Source organism: Ictalurus furcatus, chromosome 1, assembly GCF_023375685.1.
Source record: "Ictalurus furcatus strain D&B chromosome 1, Billie_1.0, whole genome shotgun sequence".
NCBI lineage: Eukaryota > Metazoa > Chordata > Actinopteri > Siluriformes > Ictaluridae > Ictalurus > Ictalurus furcatus.
In genome coordinates this window covers 26,186,401-26,203,956 of record NC_071255.1, presented here as the reverse complement: position 1 = coordinate 26,203,956, position 17,556 = coordinate 26,186,401, and the positions used below count along the sequence as shown (strand labels likewise).

General features: G+C 39.7%; 1 protein-coding gene across 1 annotated transcript in view; it reads right to left on the bottom strand.

The window, feature by feature from the left end:
* Positions 1-17,556, bottom strand: part of adgrb1a (adhesion G protein-coupled receptor B1a) — a 90,271-nt gene that overhangs the window by 40,449 nt on the left and 32,266 nt on the right. The window contains exons 3-13 of the mRNA XM_053634500.1: positions 10,058-10,216; positions 8,760-8,834; positions 8,108-8,212; positions 6,389-6,553; positions 5,599-5,778; positions 4,991-5,320; positions 4,797-4,898; positions 3,199-3,305; positions 2,918-3,112; positions 2,746-2,814; positions 682-790 (exon numbers count right to left, since the gene is read on the bottom strand). Of these exons, the coding sequence (XP_053490475.1) occupies positions 682-790; positions 2,746-2,814; positions 2,918-3,112; positions 3,199-3,305; positions 4,797-4,898; positions 4,991-5,320; positions 5,599-5,778; positions 6,389-6,553; positions 8,108-8,212; positions 8,760-8,834; positions 10,058-10,216 (1,596 nt within the window). The remainder of the gene's footprint in view (positions 1-681; positions 791-2,745; positions 2,815-2,917; positions 3,113-3,198; positions 3,306-4,796; positions 4,899-4,990; positions 5,321-5,598; positions 5,779-6,388; positions 6,554-8,107; positions 8,213-8,759; positions 8,835-10,057; positions 10,217-17,556) is intronic.

Below are 17,556 nucleotides of genomic sequence, written 5' to 3'. Positions count from 1 at the left end.
AAAATAAACAGGCACATTGTTTCAGCAAACCTGTCCTTGTGCAGTCTATAGAGATAATTCCTAAGGTTTATTAGCTTGACAGAATACACTTAAAATGTTTATTTACTGTCTGTGTTTGCGTGCATGTGATTAGGCATGGGAGTAAGAAACTATCTGCTCAGGGACAGATGACAGTTCCATAGCTGGACATGCATTTCTGACAGGTGATGGTAAGGAACTGCTCTCGGCCCGCACACCCCCACCTGCTTCTCTCCAATCTGGCATTCATGGTCCCCCTGAGTGTCCTAGTGAGAAACAGCTCATCTCCTGCCTGTCTCTGCCAGTTTCTGTGTGTGAGTAAAGCACATCTCCCATGTGGGCCCTGAGCTGTGGAATTGTGGGTGGATCACAGCGGGATATGAATGCCCTGCGAATGCCCAGAGCTACAGGATCTGGGTAAATGTACATACACCTGCTTTTCCCAGAAGAAGCATAAATATCTCAGGGGAATGTTTCCTTCACATTGAGGATTTTATGAACCAGTGTTACTGACATTTCCAACTCCAGACAATAATGTGCCAAAAATATCAATAGCAGTACAGGAAGATATTTAAATGAATTATCTGTAAGTGTATATTAGTTTTTGAATGCCACAGTGATGCCACATATTTTAGAAACAGCAGAGCTGTTAATATGACTAACCAAGGTTGTCTGTGACCTCATAGTTATCTTGAAAGTCCTTCATTCGGAGGCTTATGACGTCAATGAAATCTTCCACCAGACGAAAGAGCTCCTTAACATTAGGACCTAGCTGAAAAATAAAGATGCCAGGAAGACGATTAAACAAACCAAGACTTTAAAATGGTAGTTGTGTGTTAAAGGAGTTGAGTGTTAAAGGAAAATGAAAGCAAGTGATGACAGGATTGTTAATATAAATGCAGAGAATTAGTTTAAAGATTCACTATATATATTTGATCCATCAAATGCCCTTATTAATCATAAATGTCATTAAGTTTACAGAGTCCAAAACTATGCATGCAATGTGTTTCTGTCAGTGAGTGTTCTAAGCATATGGATGTGGTCCTAATCTACAGCTGATTAGTGATGGTGATGCAGACTGCAGAATGTTTAAGGACTGAAAGAAGAGAGTGGAAGCTTCTCTCTCTGTAATGCTCCTACAATACATACTCCTCTGCCAGACCCACAGCTGACTGAGTCATACCTGCTGCACTCCCATTTCTCTCTCTCTCTCTCTCTCTCTCTCTCTCTGACATTTACAAATGTGTACCAGAACAAAAGTTTAATAAGTGATAACACCACCTTCAGAAACTAAATGTAATAATGCATTAGTCATATAGTCCAAGCTAAATAATGGGTTTCATAAAGGCCATTCTTTCGTGGTTAAGATCCAAGTCAGAGAACAACTTCATATTAAAACTAAGAAACTCAACTATGTGTAGCAGGATGAGAATTTCCCGTGCTAGTATCGGGGTGACGTCACTTATTGATGGCCAATCATCGTTAAATCTGCGCTATTTAAAGGCCCTTTGTTTGGTCACCTGGTGACGCATCATGGCGGGCCCTGGATTTCATTCCCCTTACTTGATTTGTTTGTTTTGCAGGCGTAAGTTATTGACATTGGCAAGTTTCTTTTTTTATTTCGTGTTTGAGGTAAAGTGTTTTTTATTGACTGTGATTAATGTGTTGGTCCGAGTTCTTTGGTGGTGGGAGTTTCCTCACTGAGTGTTGTGTCCTTGCTGTTGCTTCAACTCTCTCACGGTGTGTGTGTGTGTGTGTGTGTGTGTGTGTGTGTGTGTGTGTGTGAGTGTGAGTGTGGTTGTGTGGAGTGGAGTGGTGTTTGGAGACCCATTAAGTTGTGAGCTAGCCTACCTGACTCCTGGTAAGCTGCAGCTCTGTGTTGTCATTGTTTCTTGTTTTTGTTTTTGTTTTTGTTGGTGGACAAGCCAGCAGAGATAGACCAAGTTTATTGTCCAAATTTATTATTATATCCAAGTTTATTATTGTGGTTATTTTCCCTGGGGTATTTTCCCATGGTAAAATTAGCATAGTTGGCAGGATTCGAGCAAAATCCATTATATGGGTTTCCCTCCACTTCTGGTATGCCATGTATGGTTACATTAAATATACACTTCTAATTACTAGTGGTACTAGCGAATGGGATACCTCTAAAATACAGTTTTAAAAGTTCTTGATTCCATCTGTGTAAGCATGTTGGAATCTAACAAGCATAAATAATGGGTTATATTGATGCTACACTATCACCTTTGCTATTGAATTGCAAAGCCACAACGGCATGGACTTTAACATTAGTTTTGATTTGTTTGAAGCACATTAAACCTTGGAGGAATGAGAGGCAGCTAGAGAATGCTGAAAGACCAAAACAACTTTCATCTTTTTAACTTTTTGCCTGTGGGTGTGGGAGACTAAAAGGTTAGCTTAATACAATATATTAATGAGGTTGCTATTTTAATTTCAATCTAACTCATTTGTAAATTTGCAAAGTATGGCCATAGTGTAAACAAGATAACATCTTGTGGAAAATAACAAATGTGGAAGAGGAAACACCCCTCTGCTTTTTGTTCTGCTCTTTTTGCCTCTGTCATTATTTTCTTATATCGAGACTCTTCCTTGGGTATTACTTTTAAATGAAACACCTTGAAAATATGGCAAATTAATCATGAATCATATTGTGTTTATTCCTGCTATATACAGTATATTTAGTAAAATGTAGGAGGCAGCACTCACCAGCTGTGCTTCTTCCCATCTCTCTCTGTTTTCTTCCATCAGCAGGTTACTAACTGACTGAACAAAGTTCTGCAGACCAAACAAGTGCGTAGTAAGGTTTCATATAGTGTAACAATATCTCCATTATGTCTCTCACTGTCTTTCTCTGAGTCAAATTTTGTGCTGCACTAACCCTCATGTCAGCACTACTGGGGCTGTAGTAGGACCTCCTAAATATCTCTGTCATGTTCTTCAGGATGTCGATTATAGCCAGCAAGTCTCCACTGTAGCTGGTCCCCTCACTGGAAGTCACCCTTAGTTTGTTCATAACCTCTGAAACTCCATCTCCCACAAGCCCTCTCTGTGCCTTTGACAGGTGGTCACGGGTCTAAAGAGATTATTATCATCAAAACATATCCAGTACACATAATGTGCACTAGGTTTTGGTCAATGTGCTGTCATCAGAGTGCTCACCAGTGTTTGGATGCTGCGATAGTCGTTTGAGATGCACTTCATATAAGAGGGGCTTTCCCAGTAGGCAATTCCCTCTTCATCCAGAGAGCAGCGACGAAATATGGTGCCTGAAGCAATAACACACACAGTGGCTGTAAATGGTAAATGCAGCCTGTTAATGGCAGTTTGTTAATACTGTATGCTCTCATGTATGTATTTGCATGAACAGAGGCACAATCATTGTATTTCATTTAATTTCATATGTGTATGAAAAGGTACAAACCTGAGGCCTACCCCTAAACCTTACCCTAACTTTTGAATCTTTTTATACAACTTGAATAGTCCTGTGACTAATTTTGAATTTGTGTGAGGCAATGTTGGTTCTTCAGAACTCCTTCAACAGTACATTTCTTGCTTTTCTTGGTAACTCAAGTTGTAGAACCTTCCCTTAACGGACATTATTTACAGCATTAGTTAACATTAACAAGCCACATATTAAACCCATGTATTACCAAACCTGACTTTATATCACAGTGCTGTTGAATTTTCAAATTAGGTGTTGGTTAATTTTCTTTAAATGCACAGCTTTGACAGAATAGTAGATCAAGTGAATTCACAGATTTGATGCACTCACTCTAATACTTTATCATTTATGTAGTAACAACTCATTCACAGAAAATTTGTATGGCAGATGCTTCACATGAACTAAAGCTAATAATAAGCATGTTTAAAAAAGTGTTGTTATGTAATAAAGAAAAATATATAAAATACCAAAGCTATCTGTAAGGAGACATAAATTTAATATTTATGGAAGTGTCAGCTCTTTGTAATGGTCACTTTTCAAGAGAGAGGACTTCTGATTTCATGGTAACATGATAAACGGCATTTTTTGTTCTTATTAACTTCAAGAGAGAGAGAAAAAAAGAGGCTGGTGAGAAAATGACTGTGGATACCTGCTATAACACAAGTGATAACAGGAAGCACCTTGTGCTAACACCTAGTGATAACATTAAATGTACCTATAAATGGTTAAAGAACTATAAATGATTAATGAATTTAAAATTATAATGGTTACCAAATTGCTGCAGTATAATAGGATTAAAACACTGGGATATGCTGTCATGGAATGTCACTTTGGATTGGTAACAGAAACTCTGCTTTGCATCCGGTCGCATAATGTCACTTTATATTAATTTCTTGTTCTATGCTTGAGTAAAAATAAGTCGACAAGGACCAATATAAACAATGCTTTAATTAGTATACTTTCAGCAGATTATTGGCCGATTAATTATTAGGCTATCAACATTTAGTAATTTCTTGTAATTTAATTTTATGTGGATTTATTTTTAGTTACTAATAGAACTATACACTAGGTTATGCAGTTATATTTTACAATTAATATGTGTTTACTTATTATTGTTAAATTTACTTATGGTTTCTTAATGCTGAAGTTGGCGGTTTGTAAAATGTTAACTATTGAAATAAATAGTGTTAGTTAACATGTTTGTTACACTTTATTTGATTGAAGTTGATAGTACTGAATCTGAATGATGCTGAGAATAGTGATGAGCCATGCAGGTGTGTGCTCATATATGGGTGGTTCAAGTTTGGTCTCTTACCAGCAGCATTTGGTGGGCAACGTACAGCTGCTGTATCTCCAGCAGGAGTTCTCTTCCACACTACATTTGAGAAGTTCTCCTCATCACAAATCTCATGTGGTTCTGTGTTAAATGAAAAGTTTTATTTTGTAAAAAAAAAAAATTATATATATATTATACAAGTAAAACATTGACTGGCATTACTAGCATTGCACCTGGGCATCTCTTCTCATTGCAACGCTGTGTTTCCATGCGATCTCCTGGGCATGGCTCCCCGGCAAAGAAGGGCCCATAGCACACTCTCTGCCTCTGCTGGCTCCCCCCACCACAAGTCTTTGTACAGCTCGACCACGAACTCCACTGCTGCCACTGTCCATCCACAGGGCACTCCCTCAGGAAGCAGTCACGCATCTGCAGCCACTCACCCTGACATTCTGAGCCACCGTATGATGGGCCATTACACTCGCGTGTGCGCTGCATGGTCCCATTTGAACATGAAACTGAGCAAGAACTCCAACTAGACCACTCATTCCACACACCATCCACTGGGAGGAGAGAGAAAGAATTGGGGAAAATACAGAGAGAGAGAGAGAGAGAGAGAGAGAGAGAGAGAGAGAGAGAGAGGAGAGCTTTTTGTTGCCAAGCCTTTAGTCCATTCTAGAGTGTTTTAAAAGCTCCCTTAGTCACCATCTCTGTGAATGAGGCTGACAAAGCTGCCTTTCAATATCACCCCTCCTACACAGCCTCTCATCTGCCTTTAATTGTGACACTTGATGGAAGTCATTAAAGCTAAATGAGGCGCTCTTTATTTAAAGATCTTCACCTGGGCAGACAGCGATGTTGCAGAATTTGGTCTGTTTCTCTGGGCCCACGCATTCATCACCTCCGAACTGCGGTGGCTTGCAAGTGCGTGTGCGGTCCCTATATCCACGGCCACAGGTAGAAGAACACAGGCTCCATGGAGACCACTCATCCCATGCACCGTGCACTGCAATCAGAGCGGCTAGGGGATGATTTATAGAGAGAAAAACACTGGTCCACACACAAAAACCATCTACTTAAAATAAATACATAAATAAATAAATGTGAATATAAAAAAAAAATAATGTCACTGTACGTCTCTTTTGTTAAAATTCTGAAGCATGCAAACCACCACATATGATGCGATCTGAGATCTTGAATGTTTTAGTAATATGAGGCATGACTGTGTTTGTGTTGGTAGATATTCTGTGTATTTCATATGTGGGTGGCTGTTCGAGGACCGCTTTGCATATTTATGTATATCCCAGAGGTGTTAAGATGTGGGTATGCTCTGATGTGCACTTCCTTCAAAAAGCTATAGACAGGGAGTGAGAGAGTAGAGAGGGGGAGAGGAACAAAGAAGAGGGGATGGAGAGGGAGACACCGATCATCATCATGCCATTGGGAAAAAGTTTGGCACTGTTGGTAGACGTCATGCTTTGCTCTACTTAAACCCATTACTATCTTGCTGAGCACTGGAGCTCAGGGAGAGAGGGCCTCAGCTGGACAGTTGGAGTGTGGGTACTTGGCATTGGAGTTTCAGGAAAAGAGAGGCTGATGGTATTGGAGAGGGCGGGGCGGGCTTCTCTTACCTGGGCACACGGCGGTGTTGTTGCAGGGTCTCTGCTCACGCAGTGGCCCGCTGCACTGCGTGCTGTATGAAGCTGAAACACAGAAGCGCGTGCGGCTCTGCCAGCCTTCGCCACACGTAGCTGAGCATACACTCCACGGGGACCACTCCTCACCCACAGGAGAGTCTACCGGGGCAGGGTGGGGGTAGAGGAAAGGGAGTAGGGGGCAGGAAGAGGCAGGTTCATAAGGGGCAGAAAGAAAGAAAGGGCCAAAAAGAATTCAGGAATTCAACATGCAGGAACAGCTTTCGATGCTAAAAACGAGAGGCGTCAACACCCTCAGGCCTCTTTACATATCCAGAGCATCCATCTCCAAACAAGGTGAATGCTTCTTTTCAGGATATGTCAAGTGATATTTTGAAATGGCTATTCAGCAGATGATTTCGACACCTGTGATTTGCAGCCAATAGGGAAGCAGAGCGAGTGACAGGGGTCTGACAAAGCGCAGCTGATGGAGCAGGGAAATCATGGAAATCATGCAAAGGAGAAAACTGTCTTAATCGTTCAATAAAACAGTAGCAGACTTTTATCACTGTCCACTAAGCAGATGGCGTGCTTGAAGAGCAGAAATATGAGCCTTCATGAGAGTTCAGTAGGACGTGTTGAGCTGTCATGACTATCCAGTAAGATGATATGAGCTGTCAGAGCAAGGAATAAGGACGTACTAGCTTGGAAGCCTCACTTAAATAAAGGCAAATCTAATTTCTACATCAAATCTAGTAAAAGGTATTCAGCAGAAGAAGCAAGGGAAAAAATAATTTTAAAAAAATTCTGTCTCAAATTATTATAAAATGTAATGGAAATTTTAAATAAAATCAAATAAAACTACTGAAAGACATTGAGAGAACATTTTATTTTAATGTAACTTAAAACATATTTGAAGCAAAACATGTACCCTGGCTGTCCTGGGCATAATTAAGAACACAAGTAGTACATGCAATATTTAAGATAACCCCATGCAGCCACTTTTATTTCACAGTAACTCAATCTCTAATCTGATGTGTCAAGCCAAAACTCAGTACAAAATAAACAATCATGCAAAGACAAAAGACAGCATGACTAGACAGAAGCCATGTGTTGCCTTTAATGGTTATGAAGTGGAGATGTTGGCTCAACAGGCTCTCAGATATTTGAAAAATATTTTTACATATTGACAAACTGCTGTCTCACTGTGAACCATGCCAAGACACATCACGGGACACACACATCCCACTCATATTCAGATGAGATGAGGCCATAGCCACATGCACATCCAATCTACACCCCTGCGTGTATCTATGTGTGATAAGTGGTCACAAATAAGTGTGTGTTAATTTGATTTTGTGTATACATGTTTCATGTTATATTTTAAGTGTCACGATTTTCATGACTTATAACCTGGCTAAGACTCAGCTGACTGAAGTTTGACTTGGTACTTGAGCTTTTAATTTTAAAGTTTTATTTATTTAATCAATTATCAAGTTTTGATTATTTTATCAATTTAATCAATTTTATTATTTTTATATTTTCTTACAGGAAATTTTCTTACGTGAAATTATTGTTTCGTCAGCATCACTGTTAATCACACTACACTACACTAGCCTAACACAATACAATTTGACTTGAACGTGTGTGTGTGTATGTGTGTGTGTGTGTGAGTCCAAGCTGCAGTATAAAGGAGGCTGATGCCTCTATTCTTACCTGTCTGAGGAGACTGCTGTCCAGCACGGCTCTTGTCCACATCCTCTCGTTTGCGGCTGTCCGCCGATCGCAGAGATTGGCTACGAGAGCTGTATCGGCCTTTGCCTGCAGGATGGGGTGGGGTTAGCGACTAGACTGGATTTCCTATTGGACAGAGCTGTGCGTGACTGTTCAACAGCATCTGCCATGATACGGCGATGCTGATTACTGGGGCTATGCTCATTCCAAAAAGAAGTGTGCACTGGATGTGTGCCTGTGGGATATTATTTGCCCTATTGTTTTACAGTGGCACAGTGGTGTTGAGCATATATTCTCAGTGTTTGCACGTGTATGATCAGTAGAGTCTAAATAATAGGAAAGAAGAACCAAGAAAGAATCTTAGTATAATTATTTAAGAATGAGAGAGGGAACTGTGTTGGGCAGTTTTAGCATGCTGGTGTGTTGGAAGGCTGAGAGGTTGAGATGGAGTGAGCAGTGGATGTAAGATGAAGGCGTGAAACATCATGCATGAATGGAACACATATATAAATGAAGACATTTACAGCTGACGAACCTGAACATGGATCTGTCAATTAACTCATGAGCTTTTCTTCACAATGAAGTGTTCGTCCCATTCACACTGCCTCATTCATAATGTCTGAACTCTCCTTACCAAGATTGGTGTCCTCCAGTCCAGTATATTTCAGTGTGCTTAAAACCTTCGCTTTAGATGAGTACTGGCTGTAGCCTAAGTTAAACAACAGGCACAGAGAGAGAGAAAAAAAAACATTCTATCATTCTATCAAAGCTCACAGCAGAAAAACACCAGTACCTCATTCCCTGGAAAATATAAAGAACTTAAGAAGAAGAGGATGATACAGTATGGATCAAAAAGAGAGGCAAGCAGAATGTGTAGCCGGTTAGACTGTGTGATTATGCCGGTTAAGATTTTCACTTGTCACACTGTAGGAGATGATCCCAATAAAATTTTTGCTCAGTCTATAACAGACCATGAGATGTGTTCTCCATGTAAGATTATACAGTGAAGATCCTCTAATGACAGACCTGTGGTTAAAGAAAATTACTTGATTAGTGCTTAATCGTTAGCATGTTTGTCTCACACCTCCAGGGTTGGGGGGGTTCCATTCCCACCTCCACCCTGTGAGCACGCAGTTTGCATGTTCTCCCTGTGCTTTGGAGGTTTCCTGCAGGTACTCCATTTTTCTCCCCCAGTCCAAAGACAGGTGTGTGAACGTGTGCGATTGTGCCTTGTGGCAGATTGGCATCCCATCCAGGGGGTCCCCAGGCTACAGGTGCCTCACTACCCTGTGTAGGATAAGTGGTATGGAAAATGGATGGATTGCTAGACAAAATACAAAGTAAGTGAATAAGAAGGGGACTTTGGAGCCGTTTGAGGATGAATAAAAAAGGACAATATGGAATGTCCATTCTTCAAACTAAGCTTGAAGTAATAAGTATAATTTGGCATTTGTGGTAGCTTTCCAACTCACTACACTAGAGCCCTGGTATGAGAGTAGGAAGGTAACATTATTATTATTATTGTGAGGAAATCAGTATTTTAAATGATCATGTGCTCCAATGTAAACATTTCATCTTGTACTTTGAGTTTTGTGTCATCCTATGGCATCCTCCTTTTGGTGACTTTCAGATGAGTGTTGCAGCAGCTGTACAGTCTGAAAGTTTCAGCTGTCTTTGGTCACAGTGGCACTAAAATCGGTGCCAGTAAATGTGTCACATTATGCCTCCTAAGACCGCCATTCTCAACTCAAGAGCAAAAAATTTTTTGTATGTGGTTTTTGTCTATGACAGCAAAATCTGATCAAAAATTGTACAGTGTACACCGGCTTAAGGTAGAGGGTGAGAGAAAGATGGGGAAAGAGAACAGACATGAAAAAGAACTGTGAAGTAACACAAAACCATCTGCAATCACACACACACAGCAGAACTCACCAATGCAGGGTTGAGGGTTACAAGGATGGCCCTCTTCTAGCACTCCAGCACACAGGTACGCCTCCTCCGGAGGTGACTGACACACACGTGTGCGTGTCTGAACACCACCCCCACACTCAGTGCTACATTCTCCCCAGTTCCCCCAGCTACTCCAGCCTCCTGAGATACCACACACACACACAATTAGCTGGCTACCGCAGTCCTGGAGCAAAGCCAATTTTTTCCATCCTAATTTATATGAATTAAATTGCAGTGTCATTTAAAAGTCCCTGTCCAGCAATGATGTCCCCGGTTTCGCGATCCCATTATGATAGCATAAGGATGTGAGAATGGGCCCATAAATACCAGTAGAATGTGACTCTCTATGTCCTGTGCTCTCATGAATGTTTAATAGCAGACAGTGCCGCCTGTCTGCTCCCACAGGCCCTGACAAATATGTATTAATCTGCATGAATAGAACATGAAGCTGGCCCATGTTCTGGCACAGACGATTTTAATTACTCACAATCAACTATGTGGGAGGACAGGAGCTGATATCATAATGCACTCTCAATGACTAAAGACGAAGCGAAAGAGTGAGACAGAGAGATGTTGAAATTAATGTTTTTGCAATATAAGTGCAAATTTAAATATTTAAAGATAAGTCATATGAGGTGTACAAGTGTGATTTTAGATGCTTTGAGAATCCAGACATACTGAGCAGTTGTTAATGGCTCCTGGAAAAAAAAAATAAACATAAACAGACTGCGATATTAGCAGCATTATAATTGGCTAGGGTATTCTGCCCCCATTACATAGATTATCCTTGTGCTCAGTTTTCCTTTAGGAAAACTGGCCTATGACTGTAAAACATGCACTGACAAGAAGCATCAATATCTATTTGTTTGTGCAGATTGAGTGATTAAAGGCACACTGTTTACCCATGATGCTGGAATTGGTTTTGCTGCAGGCAAATTCACCTGCCAAACAACATAATTGATCACAATCCATAAATGACCAGCATTGAATGCACAACAAAACATCTAATCCATACAGCCAGTGACAATTATGAGCCAAAAATTAACCCTGGAGACTTCCAGCTGCAGTCTGCTTAACCTCATCCATGAGCCACGCCCACAATCAGATTGTTCCCTCGACTGATAATGCAAACAGAATAAACAGCAAGCTTGGCCAATCCCTCGTGGATTACAGGAATCATGTCGTGGGCTGTCACATCTTCACATGGGATGCTAATGAAGTAAAACCTGAGTGAAATAACCTTCAGCTTCCCTTCAGAATGATTTCAGGCTTATTTAAAACAAATGGGTCTTATGAATAGCAAGAGAGAGAGAGTTGGCTAATATAGCAGGGATGAGGAGGGGAAGGCTTTCTGTCAAATGAAAGCTCTCAGGAGAAATGAGAAGAAAAAAACAAACAAACTCCATTTGGAGATAAGATTCTCTCCTACAGTGAAAAATGGTCTGCGAATATGAACTTTTTTTCGGCTCAGTAATCACAGGCTCTGCATGAAAAGGGAGGAAGAATAATGTAGTGTTTTCTTTTTCTCACCCTAAGGACATTTTATTATGCCTTCAATAATTCACTGTGCCTCTCTTGCCCAATGGTACCTCCTGTAAATTCAGGCTTTCTAGAGTAGTTTTTATCATCTTTAAACTCCTGTTCTCCTGTGTTTCTCTTCCCTCTTTGCATGTATCCATTGTCCATCCTTCTCCTTGTTTTTCTGCACCATGTTGCAGGGATCATGTGGGTCATGCTGCTCATCATTTTGGCACTTGTGTCCTTTTGTGCATATGTGTGTGTCCGCCCTGCTCAAATGAGCCTCAAAGTCACCTCTGCATCCCGTATGGCGTCTGGCAGAAACTGAGTTGAGGATCTGCTTACATATTGTTCTATTATCTCCCATACTCATTCCCATATCACTCTGAAATCACTGGATCATCCTGCCTTGGACGTGCTACATAATAAGTTCTAATGTTCATACACACAGTTTTTGTCAGTTGAGGAGTGAGAAGCGCTGGGAACAGTAGCAGATTCTCCAACACACGGCTACTGCTGACACCCAGAGGACAGTCGCAGTCTACTGCACACACACACACACATACGCGCGCACACACACACATTCACCATCAACTTAGAAAGAGACAGCACACAAGTGGCTGAAAGAGAGAAAGGAGAAGGCGGTGAAGTGGGAGCAAGAAGAGCTATGATGGGAAAGGAAGAGAGGAACAGAATGAATCACAGATGCCTACGCTAGATAAAACACAAAATAAACGCAGGACACATAATCTTTTACATCACATTCTTATATGAGTGATTTTATCCTTTCCTTTTCTATAAAAATAGACAAGAAAATATCATTTAATTTTTTCCCCTCTCTGTAGAAGCAGATAAATAAACTTTATATAGACTCCTTCAAGTTGTGAGAAGAGCACGTTATCTCTTCTCTCTCTCTCTCTCTACTGGAAAAAGCTCTCACAGGTCTAATCCACTGTTTTCTCTGTATGTGTGCCTGCGCGCTCTATCCTGCTCAGGATAAATATTTGAACAGTTGCACCCGCACAATCGCATGTTGTCAATTAATCTCACTCCAGGGGCAGGAAGCAAATCTCAGTGCTGCTCCCATGTCTACATGTCTCCTTCTTGTCCTCTGCCTTCCACCGCAAATCTTGTAAACTCCACGCGCACACAATAGCTATTTTCTAGAAACTAGCAGGCTCTTCCCTAGCACACAACAGCGCAGACCATGGGAAGGTGAAGGCTAACATGTGCTCCTTCTGAAACACAGGAAGTTGCCTCATGTTGCCACATTTTCTCCTGTCAATAGATTGGCATAGGCATCTGAAAGCAGTTGGAGAGGGGCACAAACTGCCTTCTTCCATATGAATGTCATTCTGCTTGACAACGGAGCGAGTACTCTCAGCCTTCAAGTATCGGACATGGATGGCTGTGAATTTGTCAGGATTAGAAGTTACAGATGAATCCCCAGACGATAGAACATGCTTACATTAGAGATGTAACTGAATATGAATACAATATTTGGAATGAACAGATAATGACTTCTAAAAAAATAGAAATACAGACACAAATAGGAGGCACACTAAGTTTTTCTATTTAAGTTTGCAAGAATGGTTTATCTGGTCAAGACTAAAGGACTTGGCTCCTGTGGGATGTAACAAAAAAAATTGTATGAGCGAGTGGATTTTACTTTCACGCATAGCGAGCAAGTGGTCAGTTATGAAGCTCAAGGGACAAACATAAACAGGAACTGTTTATGTAACTTAGTTCATGTTTATGTAGCTTAGCAGCTCCCTGGTCAGGGTTGCAGTGGTTTAAATTAAGTTACTAGTTTGTTTATATTTTAAGAAATAGAACCAAGTAAATTGATTAGAAAATATCATGAGCAGGTACAAACAAAATTAATAACGACATGAGCAGGATTATGAACTCAAGTGAACTCCAGGGTTTCCATGGTCATTGGGGTTCATGTTTAATGAAACATACAAACAAACAAATGGATTATTTTTATTTAGATATATGGATCCACCATAACGCCATACTCATCACAACTATTATCAGAATACTCGAAAGCTAAACAAGCAAACAAGATAAAATGCATTTTAGATCATTTATGAAGCACCAGATTGCCTTAATTGCTTATTTACATGATCATATTTTCCACATTATTATCATGGGTAAACTTAAAAAAAGCTGTTTAATTTGCCTTTTCTTCACAAATGAAAACTGTATTTAGCTCACTTCCTAAGAGAGAGAGAGTAGATTATGATGCATATCAAGAAACACATTAGCAAGAGCAGCGATGCTGAATAAAAATGAGAATGAAGTCAAACGGATAAAGAATGTGATGGCAATAAAAACATGTATTTGGTAGAGCATTCTTTGGTTGCAGCTGTGGGTCAGGCAAGTCGACGTTTCAATTTCGAAGATGGATGCCTCTCCTCAGCAGAAATGAAAAGGAAAAAAATCAGCTAAAAATCAAATGCACCTTCGCTAAAGGGATCAGATGAGACAGGGCAGAGATGAGCAACAAAATACCGGGGCTTTCTTATTTTCGTCACATTCATCGATCTTTATCAGGGAAATACTTGGTCATCATCGGTTCTTTTTGTTACTACATACAGTATGTACAGTATATGCTGTGAGGGAGAAATATACACACCCACACATTTTCTGTCCACATAATAAAAGCAGAATCATTTATCAGTGAAGTAGTCTTGATTTTCAGGTAACCACATCAACTGGACAAACATCAGCATGCAATGAGGTGAAATTCACTGCATTGAGTCTTTCTGTGTTTCTGCTATGTTCCACACAATGTGCACAGCCATCAGAATTGCTCCTGGAATCCAAATTACATAGGTACTAAAGGGTTTGAGAACTGAACAGCTACAAGTCTGAAAGTCTGTCAAACTCCTTTAAAAATTCAAATGCTCTATAATTTTATACTGTCACAGACAGCATGGACATTATGAATAGTGCTACACTGTGCGTTCAAATCATATAAACCACAGAAGGTAAAAGTTATCACTTTTTATGGCCAAAAACAAGAACATTCGCAACTCAGTAATACTATAACATTTAACTAAATTTTTCACAAAAATTCAACATTTGTCATAGGTTTTTTTTGTTGTTGTTTCTGTCTCTGCCCCTGCCCTCTCATTGATTTGTTAATCAACTGTGTTCACCTGTTCCATGTTAGTTCTTGATTCGATTGCATAGATGAGATGTTTTCCCTGTTGTGTCAATGTATTGTTACAAAGTCTTGGTCATGGACTATTGTTGTTGATTATTATTGATGTGTCATGTTTGTTTGGTTTTGGCACTAGTTCCCATTTCTGATTTCTGATTATGGATTATCCCTATTTAACTTTGCCTGTCTGTGTGTCATCCCCTGCTATGAACTCTGATTTCAATTATTGGATATGCTCCAAAAAAAAAAAGAAAGAAAGAAAAAAACATTACCAAGTTTACACAGAATTGCTATACTCACTACTCAACGCATCCTCATTTAGGATTGGCCACAGAAAATGTGACTATAAGAATTGCTTGTTAGAAGAAATATTTACACATAATCTTACTTATAGGACACATCTTGCGCCATTTTTTAAATTAAACTTTATTAGAAAAGCACTACATGTTTTATTTATAAATTTTTTTATTCATTCATAAATTCTATTAGAATCTATGGAGGAAAATTTGTCTGGGCAGTGCTAATATGTGTGTGCATGTTTTTAATACATACGTGTGTGTGTGTGTGTGTGTGTGTGTGTGTGTGTGTGTGTAGACAGTGTCAGCAATATAGCCTGATATTAAGGATAAATAAAAGAAGAACCAAATGATGTTTCACTTGATTCCATCTTATAAACTAGTGTGTATCTTCTGTGTTAGCAGTAAAGCTAGTGTTCCTATGGAAACTGGTCAGGCTCTGTTCGTATGTCTGTGAGTTGGTGTATATGACATCCTACATAGCCATCTGTATGACCTTTTTGGGTAAGTGGAAAATTTAAACACACTAAATCATCCTGAGCCAACCCCCGTCAAACAATTTGCATTTCTCAATCCCTTTATCATTTTTTTTTTTTTATCTCACTCACTTTATTAAATGTTCTTTGCCTGCCTCTATCTCTGTCTTAAAGCTCTTCAGTGATAAGGATGTTTGCGCAACTGAATGTGTGTCTGTGTGGGTTCATGTGTGTGTGTGGAACATGTCTCCACCTCCAGAGCTATGACTCACACAGAGAGGCAGGCTGAGAGCCCACCTCCACACACACTTACACACACACACACACACACACACACACACACACACACAAACACAAACAAAGGGAAAAAGAAACACAACAGGGCTCTGCTGCAGGTCTACCTAGAAAAAAGGGAGGAGACATGTGTTCATTGAGGCATGCTCTCCAGGGCTTCTTTGGTGGGAGCTCAGCCAGGCTAAAACGTGTGTGTGTGTGTGTGTGTGTGTGTGTGTAATGGTGGCGGATGGGGCAGGTGGCTCCTCTGACTGGGCTCACACCTGATTGCCAGTCCTCAGGAGGGGAAAGCATGTTTACTATGGCTTGAAGTACACCCTGATAAATACAAAGACAATTTGTCTTCATTCAGTAACTCTTTCTCTGGAACTGATGAGGTTTTAGAATTTTGAAATATTTAAAAGAAAGTAAATGTTCAATATCTTAAATATTTAATATTCAAGATTCTGTACTTTATAGGTCCCTATTTAAATGTAAGAAAATTTGTGATATTGATCATGTTAAGTGCTTTGTACAAATGCTCAGATTTTCTCATGCCTAATCTCTTCTATTGAAGCATGTGTTCAGACAACGCTTCAGTGGATTTGAACTAAAATGGATCATAAGGTTTTGCACAATCTTGTGGAGTCCATGCCAGCTCGAGTTCACACTGTCATAAAAGCAAAAAGGGGACATACCATATGCTAAGAAAATCAAAAATTCACGTAAATCTTTCAAAGATTCTACTTTTCCCTCAAACTGCTGTCAATAATATGATTTGTAATGAAAATTGTTATTAGAAAAGAATGCAAAATAGAATTATTTTATAAATAGAATTATTTCTCACTAGTATCAGACTTTTGGACCCCACTGTGTCTACTGTATGTTAACTGGTCAAAAACAACAAGAAAAAAACAACACTACAAAACCAATATGTTCTCACATGTAAAAATGTATAACAATTTACATGATAAAATTTATATCACAAGATATGAATGGGGTTGATGTTGTGACTTAACTTCAAAGGACACTGAATAAAATTCAATCACATTACACTCACTTGTTTGAATTCATGTACATTTCTAATGAAATCAGTTTCTACAAACAAAATAACTGGAAAACTGTATAGTATTTTGGGAGCAGTGAGGTGATTGCACATTAGTTACCTGACGTATGCTTTTACATTTAATTTACTAACAGAGTCTGGTAGTGTTTTTCCCACCCATCCTGTTAGAAAATCTTAGAAAAAGAAACCTGGAAGGGTCATTTTATTACCCTCTTTCTTTTTCCTGAGATTGATGAACAAAATTGGATGAGCTTAGCAGTTACACTGGCTTTAAACTGCCACTGGAAGATGCTGTTGTAAGTACAAGGTGACCTTTGCAAATGCTATGAGTGTTTAGACAGATCTGTGCTTCTAATGTCTTACTGTCAATAATGCAGAGTCTAGAGAGGACAAGTACATGTAAAAAACACAACTGGATGCTACTCTGAAAAAAAAAATCCCATGGAAGACTTACAGTTTTATGAAAAATATGAACTGATGGAGTGGAAAAATTTGAGACTGAGAATGAAAACGGGAAACAGAGGCAGAGAGATGGAGGGTAAACCGTGAAAAGAGATGACCCCCCATCAAGAAAGAGTTGAAATTCTTGCTGCATTCCTGAACTGAGCTCAGCATGCTTTTCCAGCATATTATCCTCGATTCACCGATGAGCACTGTTCTCCGACAGCAAGAGAGACAAC